Source organism: Protomyctophum bolini (assembly GCF_963924005.1).
Source record: "Protomyctophum bolini genome assembly, chromosome: 8".
Classification (NCBI taxonomy): Eukaryota; Metazoa; Chordata; class Actinopteri; order Myctophiformes; family Myctophidae; genus Protomyctophum; species Protomyctophum bolini.
Window position 1 is genome coordinate 16,053,384 of NC_137869.1, and position 20,381 is coordinate 16,073,764.

Here is a 20,381-nt window from a genome sequence, read left to right on the forward strand (position 1 = left end):
TGCCCAACATGAGTGAGTCAACTGATTCTTTACATAAATTAATTGTAATTAGTTATTTTACTATTTGCTTAATTTCCTATGTTAGCCCAGGAAAAGCTAGTCTACCAGTAATTCCTTATTTACAGCAGTAGTACTAGTTTTGAGGAAGATAATGTTTGCCATTAAACAACCAACCCTGCTATATTTAAGTGCTGCAATGTGCACCATGATATCGTTTTTATTCCGTGTTGTGAGTGCCCTCGCAGCCCACATCATGCTTACATTTTTTCCATTATGTATGGTGAAACAAAGGTGAGAGTAATATGTGTGGACGTTGCTCTGTCTGGCCTGATAATGTCACAGTGTTTAAAGGGAGGAAATGAGGAAGTTCATGCTGACGTGTGAGGGCCTCTCCATGCTCGTGGTCTGTCCACTCCAATCCCTGTCCCGCTGAGCCATGGCGGCAAAGCACAATGACCACTGTGCTGTCACAGGATGCAGCCCGATGGGCTGACCTACATACACCCTCTGTCCCCGAACAGGCGGACGTCTCGCTGTGTCAGCCGCTGTAGTAGGAGCCTCTGCTGAGACAGCTCAAAGCTGCACAAGGTCAGACTGTGTCCACAGATGATATGAACGAGGTGTAATGGACAATGTACTGCCATGCAAAACCTCGGAAGCATGAAAGCTACAGTGTGGTTTCTGTCCCAAAAAATGAAAGGCATCAAGGTCTCCAACAAAGCAATTATCTTCTGGGGATGTTAGGTGGGTTATTACACATCTTTTCTTGTCTCAGAGGAGCGAAGAGAGACTGGGAGTGTTAATGAAGTGGGCTTCAAGTTGGTTGGACCTCAACTAACATTCAATTTGCACTTTACAAAAGGTACAGTATGTGAAAATCAAATCCCCTTGCTGAATATTTCACATGCATGCACACGCACACAGTATACTGTACATTACATTAGTCTTTAAATGAGGTCTATCCACCCCTGTGCTAGATTTTTCGTATTTAGAAATGACATTTAGAAAAAGACAGACGATGATGGCACAGTCCAATTTCTCTTTTCCAAGCCATTGTCCAAGCCATTTTAGCACCTGGTTGTATCTTTGTCTCCATTTTGAAGAAAGTTGTAAGAATTTCCTCACATCTGCAAGTACAGGGTTGTTAGGCCAAGAAGATGAATAAAAACAGAATATAAGCTATATTCTGTTTTATAAGATTTCCATTCCCAGCCTGCAAACCGCTTTCATTAACCACTTAATCCTATATATTTTATTGTGCAGGGTCTCCCAGTGGTCTATATGCCCCCCTTTTTTCCCTCTGCACCAAAAATAGTAAATAGGGTTAGGCTTGTAGAGGTGCTATTTTTCGTTGAATGTTCGCCTATTGCTGCTGAATGTTTGCCAATTATGACATGCTCAGAATAGGGACACTGGCTAGGGTTGATTTAAAGGAGAATTCCATACTAAAAGGCTTTCTTACCTTTCTTTGTAGTTGTTACGTCCCCATCAAAGAGGTCCAGGTGTTATTTTGTGCAAAAGCTCCTTTTTGGCTATTTCCCCTACCATAAGCCCTAAATGAATTGCATTGAATTGAATGGGATGTATGGGGTGTTGTGCTAATTCGCTTATTTCCATCGAAATAAGTAGTAAAGTGTGCCGCTTGGGTTATTATTTACATTATGAAGAGAGGATATATACAAAGAAATTATAATTTTGAGCGATGGAAATAAGCAAATTAGCACAACACCCCATACATCCCATTCAATTCAATGCAATTCATTTAGGGCTTATGGTAGGGGAAATAGCCAATAAGGAGCTTTTGCACAAAATAACACCTGGACCTCTTTGATGGGGACGTAACAACTACAAAGAAAGGTAAGAAAGCCTTTTAGTATGGAATTCTCCTTTAACCCTGAGCTTCAGCAGATCTCATACAATAGTATTTTTCACATTGTTAATAAGAATGTATTCCAGGCTTTATTCTGACCGTAACCCATTTAGACCTGTTACACCTATACATTATCTTTCAAGCGGTGTCATTTTAGTTGTTGCTATATATATATATATATATATATATATATATCAACATTAATTATTTTAAAGTTTTTCAGAAGGCAATTTAGATTCTGCCTCAGGTCTAAGAACATAATTACTTGAATGTTACTATTTTTACAGTGTCACTCTGCCTAGCCATCTAGAGGGTCATCTGTTTGTGTGTCTAGATTAATATTGCAAACCACTGGACCGATTAGTGTTACATTTCTTGTGCCACATAAGTACTTGAACTGAAACCTTGCCAAAGGTTTGAGTTATACGTCATATATACGGTACGTGACGTCATATATACGGTACATCATAGATACGGTACGTCATAGATGACTGACGTAATAGAATAGAAAAAATGTTTGCCACAGGAAGTCACACAGTTCCCATGTGTGTGTGTGTGTGTGTGTGTGTGTGTGTGTGTGTGTGTGTGTGTGTGTGTGTGTGTGTGTGTGTGTGTGTGTGTGTGTGTGTGTGTGTGTGTGTGTGTGTGTGTGTGTGAGAGAGAGTGAGTTACATCCACAATCACAAATTTGGAGTCCACTTGTACAGTTTCGGTTACAGAGACATTCTATATTCTACACTACAGAGATCATCATATCAGTATGACAGCACAATCTGTTCCAAATTGTATATCAACATTCAACAACATATGTGGGACACAGTAAGTGATAAAGAGAGGGAAAAAAGTATATCATTCTTTCTTGAAGAGTTGAAAAACAAGCTAGGGCAAAGTAATGACACCGACATGAATGATAATAGCTTTGTTCTGCCAGTAAGTGATTGCAATAGGAGTGCATCCAGATGTCCTTGATCATCAGTGCAAAATATTTAGCATTTCTTGCTCATTTTCTGATTCATGTGGCGGGGAGATAACTTTGTTTTGCTTAGATTTTTCATAGCTTTTGGCACAATTCTAAAGGGATACCCCCTCCCCCTATTTTTGAAGTACATGATAAGGTTCATGTCTGGCTCATTAAAGAGGCTTTAGGCAAGCATAAAGCAACAGTGTACAACTCCATAAACTCCCACACCCCAAATGGGCAATATATTGCAGATTCTAATTCAAATGCTGCACGGTTTAAATGACTTGAAAGCCTTTGATGACGCACACTGATCTGTGAAATCGTCTCCAAATGTCTCCTTTATGAAACTTGGGGATCAGAGGAATTCATTAAAGATCTGTGGGTGGCATAGGCAATGTAAAAAACTCAAGCACTCCAATAACACTTCCACACAAGAGCCAAGTTGACCTGCTTCCAAATCTGAAATCTGCACCGCTAAGTGGAACACATCCACAGTCCCTATGGGTCCCCTTTCTGTGCATCCAAGTTGGAACCTTTCCTTTGGATTGTCTCGGCAAACAATAATTTGTGTCCAGCTACAAGACATCTTATTTTAGGAGGGTCATCGCCATTGCACAGCCGAAACCATGAAGGGTTTCCCTGTATTGAGTGAGCTGCTTGGTTATAACAAAGGCACCCCCAGACCTCAAACCTTGCAATGTCTCTGAGTGTGCTTCAATAACCATTCCCCCAGGCATGTATCGCCTCATGTATGACTGCTGTCTTGACAGGCATTGATATGGCTGATGTACATTATGCATCTGTGAGTCCAGTGTTATTGCAACGTAGGTCACAGATTACTGCAAAACCTGTCTGTCCGTCCATCCGTCAGTCAGGTCACGCCTCCATATATGGTTGTCAGTCCATTATGCCTCGTGACATCACACGCGTCCATATATGGTTGTCAGTCCATTATGCCTCGTGACATCACGCCTCGTGACACGTCACACAACGTGGTGAGTACTTTATATTTGAAATCTGAATGTTCATGTACACGTTCGCTTTGTAAATGTAGCGCTTGCGTAAAACTGGCTGCAGTTGCGCCAACATGACGCTCGTGAAGTACAAGCGTCATGTGAACCATAGTAAACAGTTAAGAATGGAGTTTCATAGACTGCACACAGCACTTCAAGCACCTTTATGTTTGTTTATTTCACTCTCGCTTAAGGTAACTGACCTGCAGAATAAGATCACACCTGCAAATCTGCAATGTGAAGTGAACGATGCCTTGGAGTCAAGCACATGTTGACGTTGTTGACTTAAGCACAGCTGCAACGGTCAATGGATCAGTGTGTGTGTGTGTGTGTGTGTGTGCGGGTGTTGTATCGTCATCATAGATCCCTCCCCGAGTCCCCGTCAGAATCTAATATATAACATTAAATTGCAGCAGCATTCAGCAGTTCAGTTGGCACGGCGGCCATAGTAATTAGTAAATACTATATTATTTCTCACTGCAATAGTGAGTGACTATTAGATAAATAATATAGTTAAATAGTAAATGCTTTACCTTAAACCCCAAATGTGCTCTTGCGCTCCGGGGTGGTCAATTCCCTCATCATGGCATTCACTGTATATCCAATCCAACGTGTGTTACTTGTCCAGAATGTCATTATGTACGTGAGGGTAATAATAACAGTATACGGTAGTCTCCTGGCTACAGGTGCAGGGGCCGTGGCCGCCCGGGGCGTGCAGGTAGACTCTATAGCTCGGCCCCGGCTGAACACTGCTGCTGGTGCTGCTGCTGCTGCTGCTATTGTTATTATTGTCCTCCACGACGACAACTTCACGACAATGTCCTCCTCAACGTTAGCACTCCCCTGCTGAACACTGTTGCTGTTGCTCATGAAGGGTTCATGAACTAGACTTGATTTGGGCTTGGGCCCACCAAAGAAATCACTCATTCTCGCCTGAGCCATGTTGACAACAACAGTCAGGCTGACCGGAGAAATTCAAATCCGTGCGCCCCGTGCGTAAAGGTAACCGGAAATAGGTGCTTCAGCCCCTCTAGCACCCCTACTTCCCTCAGTCATGCATGAGGTGTAAGGTTTCATTATAAGTTGTTTATTTCACTCTTTTTACTACCAAACATAAGGAGCTTGTGTCTGTCTGGTTGCTTGCAGCAGGTGTGTGTGGAAGGGGAGGGGGCGTGGCTACCATAGGATTTTAAAGCTCTTGAAGCCTGCTCAGGGAGTGTCTACCAATTTACTGTCTATTTTTTCTAGTAAGAGAAAATAATTATGTATACCGGTACTTAACTTGTAATACTAAATACTAAATCTCAGTTTTGTCATAATGAACCCTCATCACCAGAGGGTGCATCTGTAGGTGTTTGCTATGGATTTCTATCTTTTGACCTGTCACCTCTTTCAACCATCTTGAACATCTCGGTTAACTTATTAGTGTGACAAGTGTGGTGGTGTTTCCACACTATAGACCCCGCCCACTCTAACTCTTTATTTGAAATAAAATCGAGGTCCTGACCTTTCTACAGGAACTCCTGGATAAGGGCAGATCCCTGTCCTCACTGAAGGTGAACCTAGTCGACATATCGGCATGCCACATTGGCATTGAGAATAAGGTGCTGAGTGAGGACGCCCTCATAAGGCGGTTTATGAGGGGCGTGTGGAAAATCCGCCCAGTGACCCGCAGTATTTGGTCCCACCATGGGACCTGTCCTTGGTTCTGGAGGCTCTTTCAGAGACCCTGTTCGAACCATTGGAGACAGTGGGTTTGAAGGCCCTGTCTTTGAAAGCCATTTTGTTGGTGGCTCTAAGAGTCAGTGACTTACAGGCACTTTCTGTCATTCCAGACTGCACAGTTTTCAACGAAGACATGAAGACTAGGGTCACAGACACGGTAAAACCTAACCCAGCCTTTGTCCCTAAGAACTCCAATGAAATTGCGGAAATGGTGGAAATGCAGAAATGGAAATTGCGGAAATTGCGGAAATGGTAATTGCGGAAATTGCGGAAATGGTGGAAATGGAAATTGCGGAAATTGGAATATCAATTTCACTGCCTTATTGGTTCAGCATAATATGCTCCCTTTAACGAATTTAACGTTAAAGGGAATTTAACGTTTTAATCTTTATTCATATTATATGAATAAATTACAGCATGTACAGTAGTTGCATTCTCTCATTCTCTCACAGTGAATTAAAGGAACCCTTTGATACAAACAAGGAGCCATCCCCATGTAATTATATTTGATCATGTTTGCATATGTCACTCCCACAGCCTCAGTCACGCTATGTGATTTGTATGCTGTGACACTTTTGGGACCACCCTTCCTAATCCAAAAAGTTGACTTACTGTACCTCCCAGTATGGGGGGACGGGGGGATGGATGAATTGGAGGGCACATACAGACAGGCTGGGTGCATTATTTATCTGGAAGAGAGAGATAAGTGTATATTCCACCCTCTTCCAGGGAACGCACATTAACGGTGCCTTGAGGGAACGGTGGGTGCAGAGATGGAGTGGGGGGGTTGGGGGGGTAGTGTGTCTGGCTGCCGTAAGCAGGGAGCTTTCACTCACTTTAGAAAGTTGTGAAAATGTCCCCCTTCACACCCTAAGCAGATCCAGCTCTTTGACGCAGTGTTAGCAGTGAGAAAATGCCTCAGATGGTGTAGCACGTTTGGAAGTGTGATGTACAACGTTATCCGCTGGGGTGATGTGCTGTCAGGACTACAATCTGCAAATTTGTGTCCTACAGTGACTTATGACCCTGTCCCTAGTCTGAAGGAGAAACCACACCTCGTCTAGATGTTAATGAATTGTTGACTTTGAGACAAGATTAAAAACGACAAAAGCAAAATGTATGCAACAAAAGAAACTATTTATTTGGAATATGCATTGCCAGTACAAATTAAGAGACCATAAAACCTACACCAGCTATTTTTCTCCACAGAAAACATGTTTTGAGTTGGAATTAAAAAGACAATAGTTTCTCATTTGATACCTTTTTACATAGGCAGAGATCTTAAAAGTTAAAATCTGTCCTGGAAAAAGGCTCCACGATTTCACTCTGAAATCCTTATAAAAAAAGAATTAACATTCAAAACACTGCAGTACGTTATTTCATTGAAGAACAAAAGACATGCAACAAAGAAAACATTTCATGTTTTACAAATTGTTCTGTTTCTTTTCTCTTTTTTATGTTCCTTTTACTTTTATATTCAAAAACTAAAAGCATCATTACATGAAGCTTTAATAATATTTGACAGGCAATGTGAAAAGTAGAGTTAAGCATTTTTGAGAGGGATAGAAAGAATCCTGGCGTGGTGCGCGGCCAACGCTCTCATTTCAATGGACTGGTTTAAACGATTGAGACACTGTATAGTGTATATCACCTTCATGGCACTCATTCCTCCACTTCCTTCCACAAATGCTGCGCTGGTGAAACAAGAAAGCCTTTCTGAATGATCAGAATTTCACAGAATTGCTTATTATGTTAACATTATGCTGGAGCCGATTATAAAAGCACTGTAAAAAAAGAAAAAGAACCACTGTTTTTTTCAGTCTGTGGTGAACTCTGTCTCTCTGAGAGGGTCAGTTAGGATTGGATCTCGTTTTGTTGTAACGATTTACTCAAGCTAGAGAGAAAAATATCACAGGACAGTGTTAACACTGACTTTTCACGTCACCTTCGTCGAGACAGTAGCCATTTTGGAGGCAGGCTTGAGTGTAAAAGTACAAAGTAAACAGAGGAACTGCCTCACAAGTGTCTGGTGACCTCAATCTGCTCGTTTGACAAAACACTATGCTGCAGAATATAAAATAAAATAAAAAGGATACTGCCCAATAAAATAAAAATAAGCAAAACAAGAAAGGTGCATATCTACATATAGAGCATTCTTGGGCTAATTCACATATTATGAAAAACAGTCCTGTAACCAAGTGAAAGAAAAGCACAACAACAAAAAAGTGAATTATTCACAACATGAGGACATAAAAATATATCCAAACATCATCTGTGTGCCATCAGGGTACTTGTTTCAATTTAATTTCTATAAAGACTACTGTATTTTGACTGCATTTTTGTTTTTGGTTTTGAGTACTAAAGCATTTTTGACATACTAGTACCGTAGGTAATAAAATTCTACAAAACGAGAAAAGAAAAGCTGATAAAGCTGATCCCAAAGTAGAGAATGAAAATGTCTGCCTTTTTTTGGTATCAAAGTATGGTATATATGCTGAATATCTCAAGAGTACTACTTGTAATGTATACATGTTGGACCAAATACTATACTGTACATACAACAAAGGTCACAAATCTAATTTCACATTTTGGGTTGGTTGTGTAAGTTATGAATGTAACTTGTGTTTTTGTTATGTGTTGTTGGCATTTTGGAAACCAAATGAAAAGTGGACATTAATTCACAGAACAAAGATATGCAGTGTATTAGCCACTTGAACCCTAGCGTCCTTATGCTGGGGTAAACATGGAGTGAAAACAGCAGATCTACAAGCTCACAGGTTGCGACGCTTTATGAGCTTGTTGATCAGCTATTTTCAATTAAGAGATTTGGTGTCGAGGGGAAAAGGAGCGGACCTTAGTATATAGGGTTTAAGTGGTTAAATCCCCACAACATAGCACCTTAAAATTAAGAAGAATTAAGAAAGTTAAAGATATCAATTTGTTTTGCCCACAAGTGGTTTTGGTTACCAGCAGTATTTGGCTATAGTGATCGCGTTGATGTACACTGATTTGAGTGATGATGTACCCTATTTGTTCCATAAATGAATACTATCGTTATAATCTAGATTCTCTTTATCTGTACTCACTATGACAATGACATAATACAAACATTACCCATTGAATGTGATCATTAGACGTTATTGTGCTTTAATACATATCGATGAGTCATAATTGCTGCCAATGTAATCATTGATTAAGTGTTTCAGGTCAATTTTTCAAACTTGCTTGAGTCAATTGTCAGTGAATACTAAGGACACAACAATACCTCAAGAGAAAGGAATTGATCCTTATCAAAACATGTTAAATTATGTATTTTTCTACCAACTTTGGAGCATAAATAATGTTACTCTGTGTTTCTGTATTGTATGTGAGTATAAAACATACTATGCTGGCGGGAAAAAAACGGGCGAAAAAAACTGTCTTACGAGTTACTGAAGATTTGAATACAAAGTAAGGTGAGAACCATTTCAGATATACAAAGAGAGTAGACCAACATGGTTGGTACATAACAAACATGAAATGTTACCTCCCATAGTAAAAAATAAAACAACGGAGTGAGTAGTAGTCATAACAAGAAACATGAATAATGTAACAATATCAAAATTCACCTCCAGGGTTGAACTTTGGCAGTCAAATGGAAACCTGTGGGCATGGCAGTAAAAATAAAAGGGTTTTGTTACAGAAATAAAACTGGGTGGTAGTATAAATTTCAGTAATTACAAAAGTGAAAAAAGAGAAAAGAAGCAACTCTCAAATGATTTTCCTTTTGTTATCGTTTGTTTGTTATTTTCCATAGAGGTAGTGTGAGAGTATTTGAATTTACAAGACACAGGCCCAATTGAGCACATTCCCATGGTGGCCATACTTCTTCATACTTCATACTCAGGGAAGGGTCCCAGACTCCCCACCCCTCGATCCCCAAGTATGAAGTCAGAACAAAATTGCCGCTGTGTGAATATGGCCGATATACTGCTAATCGTGTCCCTACGGAGTCACATACTGTATGAGAAATACAAAGAGGCAACGTGGACATTGTGTGGAAACTGTACAGACAGTAATGATGTGGAACGTGAGCTCCCTATGCAGGCTGCTGATGGCGTGGTGGTCGCAGTGATGGTCTGGGTAGAAAAAAGAAGTGACGATTTGTCCGTAAACGGCGATAATGTCATCCCCGGTTCCTACCCCACCCCCAGATGTCTCCTGCCCCTGTAACTACAAATGTCAGCTCCAGTCCTGATGGGGTTGGGGGTTGGGTGGGTCGTGAGGCTATTATGGAGGCTGTAGTGGTGTGGCGGTTGGAGGGATCAGTTGGAGGTGTCAGAGTGAACGCTTCCGGGTCCTTCTGTGGGTGAAGTCACTGATGAGGGGGTTGTAGGATCCTGCCAGCCACCGTTTGCCTGGGAGAATATATGGGGGAAAACATGGGACAACGGGAGGAGAAGTGAGTCGGGGTCGTTGGTGCTCATTACTCATGCATCTGGGTGATCTACAGAGAAGTGATACTGAGGTGCATTGAACATGAGTCCTGAGGGAAGGAACACAGTGAACTATATATGCAATATCCTCAGTTACTTCACATACGGTATTGTTAACTGCAGCCTGCAGCCAAATATCAGAAGGAAAAGAATATCTTCATATTAAATGCAATATTTCAAAGCAGAACTGACATTACATGTTTAAGAGGAAATTCAGTGAACAACAAATATTACCCCATCACAGCAGTGTAGACTAAAATCTCTTTAATGACCAAAGTGCAAAACTAAAAAGTATGGCTTTATGGCAAAATATATGGTCTTGACGTAAATGTCACAAAATATAGAATGATGAAATTAGTGTGAACGGCCCCTTTGAAACTAAACAAAAGCACCATCAGTAATTTATGGCAGTGAAGCAACCACAATGAGGCATATGGAGGTCCTTTGCAATTCTGAAGACAGGCCTGCTAAAGAACATTTGGAATATGAATAGTAAATTTCAAGCCATCAGAGTTTTTTTTAAAGCAGAAAAAAGGAAATGGACATTTTTCATTTCAAAGCCTGTTATTTAAAGCAGACGACAGTCTGTAATCAAAGATGGCGGGGAAGAAAAATCACAGAATGTCTGACCTTGGTGACACTCTGTCTATTTCAAAATTGTAATTACTGCTGGAGTCGACCACAAAAGGCATTATGTATCTGCTCTAACATTATCAATGTTGGGAGTTTGACAACATTTTGGATTGGAATTCCTCGACCCCCCACATCCCTTCTCCAGTTCGGTTCGATATGTGTCTTTGTCTTTGTTTCCGTACAATATGTGTGTGAGAGGGAGGGTGACTGATTTAAGCAGTCACACCTGGCCTGAGTCAAACTAGAACTGGACTCAGAGCTGGGTGTTGCTGCGCACCTGTTGTGCATGGTCTTGATCAAGGCACAACAAGTTAAATCAGTCACCTCCCTCTCACAATGTGTTTTATGTTTTCTTGAAGATATAGACTCTATATCTTAGTAGTATTAAAGTTGCCCTTTAATATTGTAGCATATAAATCTCTATATTATAGAGTTTTATATGCTACAATATTAAAGGGCAACTTCACCCATTTTCAACCTATATTGATATAATTGGTCCTCGCTAATGGCACTTTTTGTGTCTATACTCTGCTCTGTGTCTCAGAGGAGGGCAGTGGATGGACAGTTCATAAACCCTCCTACCAGTGAAATAATCAATGGGGAATCCAAGCTAATAGAAACTGCAAGCTTTCTATAAGTTGGCATCCTATAATGGAAGCTGTTCTTGTGTTAAAAAAAAGCCTAATGATGATGTCACTCGTAGTCAGGTGTCCACAGCCGTTTTGTGAGACACAGGCAGAGTAGAATTTTTACCATATTATCATGAGCATTAGTGAGGATCAATTATATGAAGATAGGTTGAAAATGGGTGAAGTCTTCCTTTAACAATTCTGAGATTGTATTGATTCATTTTCCCTTTTCTTATTGCAATGTGAGTGTTTTTCTCAAGCCATTCCAACATTCCAACAGTGCCATACCCGTCATACTATAGGAGCAAACAGCTACGGAGGGGGCAGAGGGGGCAACATTTGAACTGTGCAGCCTTCGCTACATAAATCATAAGGTAACAGCTTGTCACACAGATATCCCGCTCTTACATTATGCACTATGAGCCTTCTTTTAAGGCTGTAAAAGTGAATAAACCAGCATATTGAGGCATTGTAAGATGTGGAAGAGCAAGCAGGCGTCCAAGGAGAACCGTATCACCGAGGTCAGGGGAACGGCAGCGAACGGGCCCTGAATACGTTAGTGCTCTCTCAGGGCTATTGCAGCTGGCATAGACTAGACTAGAGAAAGGAGGACATGTCCAGATCCGTCCAGGAAGGGCCATTTGAATACATGTCATGTACATGCTCTTTTATGCATACACACACGCACACGCAGACGCACACACACACACACACACACACACACACACACACACACACACACACACACACACACTGTACATACATACACAGGCCACATTTCAGTTCATTATCATGCGGCCGCTGAGGCACAACAGACAACGTCGACAGCAGAGGGACCCAGCCGCGCCTGTGACCGTCCTCGCCCTCTTTCTGCCGTGGCTCACTGTCAGGGCCATTAGTGTGGCAGCAACGTGATCTGAGCAATGCGCTTGGATTGCTGTCCCAAGTCCACACTCTGCTCTCCTTGTGTCTGTCTTATCGATTTTACCCTTTACGACACGGCTTGTCGCTGTGAATTTCCCTGCAGTTTGCAGCCGCCAGCTAGCCAGCATCCCCCCAAACTCCTGCCTCCCCCACGCATGCCCCCCACCCCAACTACGCAGGCCCGTCTCACAGTATGCACGAGATGCTAAATCCGCCGCCAAATCAGGTGAGGGACAAATGTGTGTACACAAATGTTTCCTTTTCTCGGGTGGGGGGGGGGGGGGGAGGGGGGCATTTCCTTTTCTAGTTTAAATTATCATTATGGTGGCCTATCGGAGCCTCTGGCTCTGTGCCACCAATCAGGGTCAACTAAGAGATTTGAAGCCCCATGCAGTAGGTGTCACCTGTTCTTGCATGCCTCTCACGACGACGGGGGGGGGGAGTACGTGGCTGCAGGTGCTGCACCGGAGCTGATCGGACATGACAGGCTCAGACGGCACCTCTACGAGCACATACACGCATATGTGTGTGTGTATGTGTGTGAGTGTGTGTGTGCGCGGCCACGCACGCATCCAGGCCCCAGGTCTGTGCCCGTGGCGTGACCGATACAGAAGCAATCAACTAGGTGACCGCGGAAGCTGAGACAAGTCCTACTAAGTGGGAATCTGAGCCCCATGGCTTTGAAATAATTGCTAGGGGAGAGAAAGGAAGGAAGGAAGAAAATAAATAAATAAAAGGATTGTGTTGTTTTCTTTTCCTCCTTACATTGATGCCCTGCGGACTGTACATCTGGTTGGCTGTGAGTCCATCACTGTATCCGCCTGTCTGACTGATAACATGGCGAAGGGTATCCACCTGAAACAGAGGCAACAAACCAGGCAAGGTCAGAGTCGCCCAGCAGAAGCTCAAAGACGACAGAGAAACGGATGACAGGATGATAATGGGAACACAGCACTGCGGTGGAGGACAATCACATCCAATCAGACATCACAGATACTTAGGACTGAAAATGTTGTCATGTTGAAATAATACATAGTGTACAGACACACACACACACACACACACACACAAACAAAAACAAGAAAACAATCTGTGTTCAACTATTCTCAGTGCGAGCACGTCAGTAGCATCTAAATGTGAGTAGGCTACGGCAATGTGAAACAGCACACTGGATCCACATGAAAGATTGTGACTCTAGTCTGTACACAACAGGCCTAGTGGCGGGGAGCGAGCTATGCGTCTGTGCCTGTGGTTATCTGCTGCACCGCTCAGGGGCCCCCTACCTGTGACTGCACGTTGGCTCCCACCTGAGCCCCCTGGTACGAGTCCCCATTGAGAGACTGCACGCTCATGAACAAGTCCCCGGAGTTTGACATGTTAAAAGAGCCAGCAGAACCTGGAAGTAGAGAGGGAGCACCGGAATCACAGATAGAAAGAGGGCAAGCAGGATAAGCCAACTGGCCCATCCAGGGGAGGTCGGGCGCAAATGTCCACCGCCCCCTCCCTCCCCTGGAGGAGCACCATGCAGATGTTAGCTAGCTAGCAGGCACTGGCAGGCAGGTAGCTAGGCCAGATAAGATGACAGGAGCAGAACAGAGCAATGCTGACATGTGGACAGCAGAGCAGCAGCTATTACACGCAGCAGACGCTGTTTGTCTGAAGCGGTCACATCATCATCGACAACATTTGGCATATGACTTGTGTTATCACCGTGTTAATGTTGTTAAACAGGTGTTTGTGACCAAGCCTAGAGCCAGAGCAAATAGAAACTCGGGAGGCTTATATGTCAGTGCAGCAGAAAAACGCAGTAAGACAGTATGCCATAGTATGTCATGAACATCTGACATACACAGTAAAATCATGTGTTAATTTAAGACTGAACATAAATAAATTGACCCGTAACAGTCTTTTCACACTAAATTAACACTGAGGATTTTATTGTGTAGTAACATGAGAGATATTGAGTTAATATGAAGAACAATGTTAATTGAAAAGCAAGAGCAATAAGCAAAGGGAGACGTGGCATGGGGCCCAGGTCTAATCTCTGACATAGCCATGGTCTTGATTTGAGGTGTCTTTAAAGCAGTTGCCAACGTTTGCTACGCCCTCTATGCTATGCTATGCTATGCTATGGTTATGTTACATGGTGACAGCCATGTTTCTTTTATACAGTAAGAGTGCTTTTACACTGATATTGTAGTCTGAATCTGTGTATGACTCAAAATGTGATATGTGAAAGCTTTTTCTTTTAACCTGGGTGTGCACATGATGTCATTCATATTCTGACTAACATTTTGGTAGCAGCATAAAAAAATATTGCATACTGTTCTCAGTTTCCAGCAATAATGTGCGTGCATTGGACAGACTGACAGATTTGTAACAGTATGAAACCAGAGAAGTTCTCAAGACTGTGAAAACCACATAAGAGCTGCTACAGTGTGGTTTAATATCGTGAACAGCACCAGAGTGTGATAAAAATCTATTCAGATCTAAATATAGCACTTGCACAATCATGATAATCATCAGCAAGGAATAACATGTGGAAATGCACTGTGCACTCACCTGCAGAGTTTGGAGTCGAGGGTGAATTTGCTTGGCTTCCGTGCGAGGAGACGTTTGCAGCATTTACTGCAGTCCTTGCGGCGTACATGTTGGCTTCTTCTTGGAACTTGCCAATGTTCTTCTTGTATCTGATTCTCTTATTTCCAAACCAGTTGGAAACCTACGTCAACAATCCGCAGAAAGCACATAATCTATGAAATTTACAATCATTACACGCTAAACTTTGCCATATTGAAAGCCGACGTAGATGTCAGGGTGAATCAGGGGAGTCTTTAGCCGGCCTGGCCTCCGCTGGCATGTCTAATAGTGAAGACGGCCTCTGGGGCTGTCAGGAGGTAGGGGCTAGATAGACCAGTGCTGTGAATCTACATTAGTGCCAGGATGGAATGATTGCCAATAACAGTCTCATTATGTCACCATGACTGCAGCAGCTATCATCAGAACTCATGCTAGCACCAATCAGTCAACATCCGCTAACACCCATTACTGCTAATGGACTCCCAGATGAAGCTACGGGGATAAGCCCAGCGCTAATGATAAACAACATTAAAATGAAAACCAAATCAATCCTGCAAAGTTTCCAATTCGCTGAGTAGGTAAACATGTCCCTTTATTACGACACCAAGCGACAATGCACAAATCATCTGGCCCCTAAGTAAGCTTTCACAATCAAGCCCAGATGTATCCTCAAATTATTTCGTATAAACTAATGAAACCAAATGAGAAAACAATTTGCTTCCCAAATGATGGATTCAAGCATTTTTTATAAAATGCTGTTTATCGTGGCATTGTCAAAGACCCCTTTACTGTTTATCTGGAATTTAGTGCTGGAATGCCCGGAGGTGCCTATATTTTTGTCTTTCAAATGCTAAGATCACATTTTCCAGTCTCTTGGGTGGGCGTGTAATAAGTTCCAACAGATGTGGGGCGCCAGCTGTTCTCTAACCTACCTGGGAAACTGTGATGGAGCACTTCTTTGCAAGCTCTTCTTTCGCCTCTTCGCTGGGGTAAGGGTTGCTGAGGTGTGAATAGAAGTACTCGTTCAGGATTTCTGTCGCTTGCTTGTTGAAGTTCCGTCTTTTCCGTCTGCAAGGAAGCAGAGCACAAACATTCAGCTGCATGGAAATCTTATAAACACAGATAACGCACATATACAATGGAGAGGCACAGCACAATAACAATTCACGGCAGCACGACAACAATGTACCCTAGCACAATAGCCATGCTGGAGTGAAAGATGCTCCTTTGTCAGGGGTTCACAGATGAAAATAATAAAAATAAAAAAGACAAAAAAGGACAAAAACACGATAAAAAAGATAAACAACACAACTCTTTTGCAAGGCGTAAAATATTAAATATGGTATGGCGATGTCCGTGAGTTGACTGACCCCTCCATTTCCAGCACCTATCAGGTTATGTCTGCAGTGTACCACATCTCAAGAGTACTTTACATAAGCTGGAGGGGAAACCCTGTAAAATCTCTTTCCACACATCCACAGCTGAGGAGATTTGTGCTGCAATCTCTGTCCCACACTCCAAAAGCCTGCTTGAGAATATGTAAATGTACACAGCATGGGCTCCAGCAGCCAGTAGATTAATCAGCAGAGCCGAGCATGGCAGTGCCTCTCAACCAGTGAAAGCCCTTCCCTTCCCTTCCCTTCCATTCCCCTGCCTGCACCGCCGCAATCATTTGCAAGAGAATAGATGGGGAGCTTTGTAAGGGGAGCGCAGGCCTCATTTAAATGTTATGCCTCCGACTCAGACTGTGAGTGAGATTTATCCTAAGAGAAATGTATGCAAATCCAAAACACGCATCTAAAGCGAACAAGCGATTACTTTAAGAAAGGGGAAGCGTTCAACGTTACGGAGCTTGGAGAGAATTGTTATTGGCTGGCCGGTATCATTATGCGTGTGGCTCTGAACGGCACAACTATAGGACGCTAACTCCAAGGAGGCTGTTAGCCAAGCCTCGCGTTGTGAGCAGGGGTGGCAATAAGATGCAAAATGGCGTGCGGCGAACACGTTTATAACATAATGAGCTTCCCGAATCTCCCATTCATATGGACATGAGGATGAGAGAGAAGCACGTAATTAGTCCTTTGCCTTATTGTAAATTTGGGCTTACTTCAGTGAGGGAACACAGAGTAAAGAGTATAAGTAGATATGAAGAACATCACACACACACACACACAGGCCTCATTTGTACAAATATCAAAATAGCCCGACATATGAGCTTGCAGATCGGCTATTTTACGATGCACGACCAAAGTATAAATCAGGCACCACTTTCTCACATGCCCACACTCACAGACAAAAAGAGCCACGCACCTGGCATCCAGGAAGCGGGACCGCAGGATCATGACGGCCTCGCAGGTGCTCTGCTTCAGCTGCATCTGGATGGAGCTGAACTTGCGGTGGATGATGTTCACCATGCGCTCGATCTCCTTGGGCGAGATCGGCCGCGTGCGCGACTGCTCTCTCAACAGGTTCATCACATGGGTGGTGAACTCATTACACGCCTGTAAGAGAAATAAGATCAAATAAAAGGGGGCCGGAGGGTGAGGGGGGTGGGCACTCACTGACAGAAATAAATCTGAATTTCTTTCTGAACGCCCTCCACGAGGTCGATAGAAATGAATAGGGCTGCCTGGCGACGATGCAAAGCTTTGGCTCTTGAATGTGGCCATGCAAAATTCAGCGTTGACAAAAACATACAACACATATGCGTGGAAATGCATGCTTGCAGAGCACACAGGCTGCACTGCATCACTCTAAATGCATGAAAGCATGTTGCACACATAGTGGGAAATATTGAAAATGTTGCACACATAGTGGGAAATATTGAAAAATGAAATCAAGCCCTGTGCTTAATGTTGTTCTGGGGGCTACGCTGGCTCACAGAGCCGAGGGGGAATAGAAGTGGTGATATTTCTCATATTTAACAGAAGTGGTGACGGCAGTGTGTTTGAGAGGAGCCCGTGACAGCTACTCCCGTCTTACAAGCACATTTTCACAGTGTAGCCAGCCTGGGGCACGCACGCACACGTGCGTGCGCACACACACACCACACACACCACACACACACACACACACACACACACACACACACACACACACACACACACACACACACACACACACACACACACACACACACACACACACACACACACACACACACACACACACACACACACACACACACACACACACACACACACACACACACACACACACACACACACACACACACACACACACACACACACACCTCCCCTGTGTGACACAAGGCGTGAATCTGCCACGATATTACACTTTCTCTCACTCTCTCTGTCTCTCTTTCTTTTTCCTACTGTCTCTTCTTTATTTCTTTCTCCCAGTATCAATCTCTCCCTGGATTTAACTGTGTCACTCGGTGTCTGTTTCTGTCTGTCTTACCTCATTTTCATTTGAAAGGCGCCCAATTGTCGGGGATACCCGGATATCTCTGCAATCAAGGCAATGAGAGCAAATCCGTGTCTCAAGAGTAAGACTACGGGTCTCAAGACTATCACTGGCATATACAGACACACACATGTTGTGCCTACGGACTCTGTAGGTTCATTATTACACCACCTTAAATTGTTTCCACCAGCACACATACACTGGCCTGAGCCAGTGGAACCAGAATTTAAGGCGGTATAATGAATTCCTATCGACAGCAGCCTACTGAGTCAAACATTATCTAATATGCAAGGCTTGCTGCCATCTTTAAGATTGAGTTGCCATCTCCCTATTGATCCTCCCAGTGGCAATATTTCACATATGGATCGCCCAGGATTTCAGTGCCGTATAAGAGACTCGATCTGATGGCTCAGGCAGACCAAATGCCAAGTAAGTGGGAACATTGGCCGTGATCAGCACAATTGGATTCAATTACTCACTAGCAATATAAACAGTCTATAAAAGCTACGTAGGCCTAAGCCTAGAGTAAGACGATGTCATTGGTTGAGCGGTGGCATGCTTTCTGGGTACCTGGGAGAGCATCTGTAATGGTCTACTCTACTCTACTGCATTGGTTCCCAGACGTTTACAGCTGAAACACAAACAATACATTTGATGTCTCCCCAGCACCCAAACTTACAAAAGAATCCTTTATGAATTAACTCTTAAGCGAGCAAAATAGGAAGATCTACAAGCTCACAACACATTGTGATGTGATGATTGTGGGGGACAAAAAGCTTTTGAAAAGCTTTGAAATAATAATTAAAAAGTATTTCTGTACCTTACCTTTCAATTTTAAGCAAGCACTGTTTAATATTGAAAATAGGAAGATCTACAAGCTCACAACACATCGTGATGTGATGATTGTGGGGGATAAAAAGCTTTTGAAAAGCTTTGAAATAATAATGAAAAAGTATTTCTGTACCTTTACCTTTCCTTTCACCTACATTGTAATTTTAAACACTTGATGCGCAGTGTGATCACCTGATGGTCACATACATACTCTCACATCTTTCCACACTCCCCAGTTCCCCTGCCCACTTGCATACTGTTAAAGACCCTGTCAACCCACAGTTAACACTCACACTCACAGCGCAACACTGTGGCACTGGGAAATGAAAATGCATGGCTACACAGCAGATACACTCACTTCAAATAAGAGTTTGCATTCATTCTGGGAACTTAATGTTCGACTATGTTTGTATACAGAGGTATCATTATGCAGTAACACACACTGATTTATTAATGCAGTAGATAGTGATATGGGGAGAGAAGAGGAAAAGTGCCCATGCAACTTAATATTAAATAATGCAGTGGAGCAAAGAAACTATAATCGCAGATTGAGTCTTCATAACGTATTTTACATGGATTGTGACTAGGTAAATAAATGACCATGCACTCATTCACCATTTATTGTAAATGACTTTTAGTTACAGTTGAGAGGTATACAGTATACTATAAATATGGTAAATTTAGGCCTGGGACCCCATATTAAACTACATCATCAGAATGAGATCAATAAAATGTACAGAGACAACAAGTTCCAATGCATGGTGCAACCAACTGGAGAGCAAGCATACAATTCTACTACCGTATATATTATAATATCTAATGAACTAGCTCAGCGGATGAGTTTGACCAAAATGACACTGGCAGTTTGTGCTCGTGCTCAGGGGATTATGAATGCGTCCATTTAACATTGTTTACCTGTTCATATTTCTCCAGCTCCGTGTGGTAAATCTGTCTGATCTGGGACAGCTTGGCGCGGTAATCCGAGTGCTCTGTAGAGTTGTCGGTGCCGGCCCCTCCTCCTGACGCGGCGGCGGCGGCAGCGGCGGCCGCAGAGCCGCCCCCTTTCTCTGGGCCCGACACGCCCTCCGCCAGCAGCATGTTGTCCAGTCGCATGAGCTGAGCGTCCGGGGGCTCCTCCTCCTGCGCACCGCGGATACTCAGCACTGCAAAGACAGGGAGGGTCGGAGGTCAGTGGTGTTCAGAGCCTCGTAACGAGCCGCCAGACAGTGTCCCTGCCTCCATGGCTGACAAGCTGAGCTCCACCCACATGCTGCTGTTGCACCACCCCAAAAAAGTCACCACATGAGTCCCTAT

At 43.1% G+C, this 20,381-nt stretch overlaps 1 protein-coding gene across 1 annotated transcript in view; it reads right to left on the minus strand.

Moving 5' to 3' along the window:
* Window positions 1-6,689: 6,689 nt before the first annotated feature.
* Window positions 6,690-20,381, minus strand: part of pbx1b (pre-B-cell leukemia homeobox 1b) — a gene marked incomplete at its 5' end in the record, with an annotated part of 58,654 nt that continues 44,962 nt past the window's right edge. Inside the window, 7 exon segments of the mRNA XM_080770834.1 lie at window positions 6,690-9,966; window positions 12,996-13,085; window positions 13,514-13,626; window positions 14,793-14,952; window positions 15,743-15,878; window positions 17,121-17,311; window positions 19,983-20,230. Of these exon segments, the coding sequence (XP_080626960.1) occupies window positions 9,874-9,966; window positions 12,996-13,085; window positions 13,514-13,626; window positions 14,793-14,952; window positions 15,743-15,878; window positions 17,121-17,311; window positions 19,983-20,230 (1,031 nt within the window). The 3' untranslated portion in view covers window positions 6,690-9,873.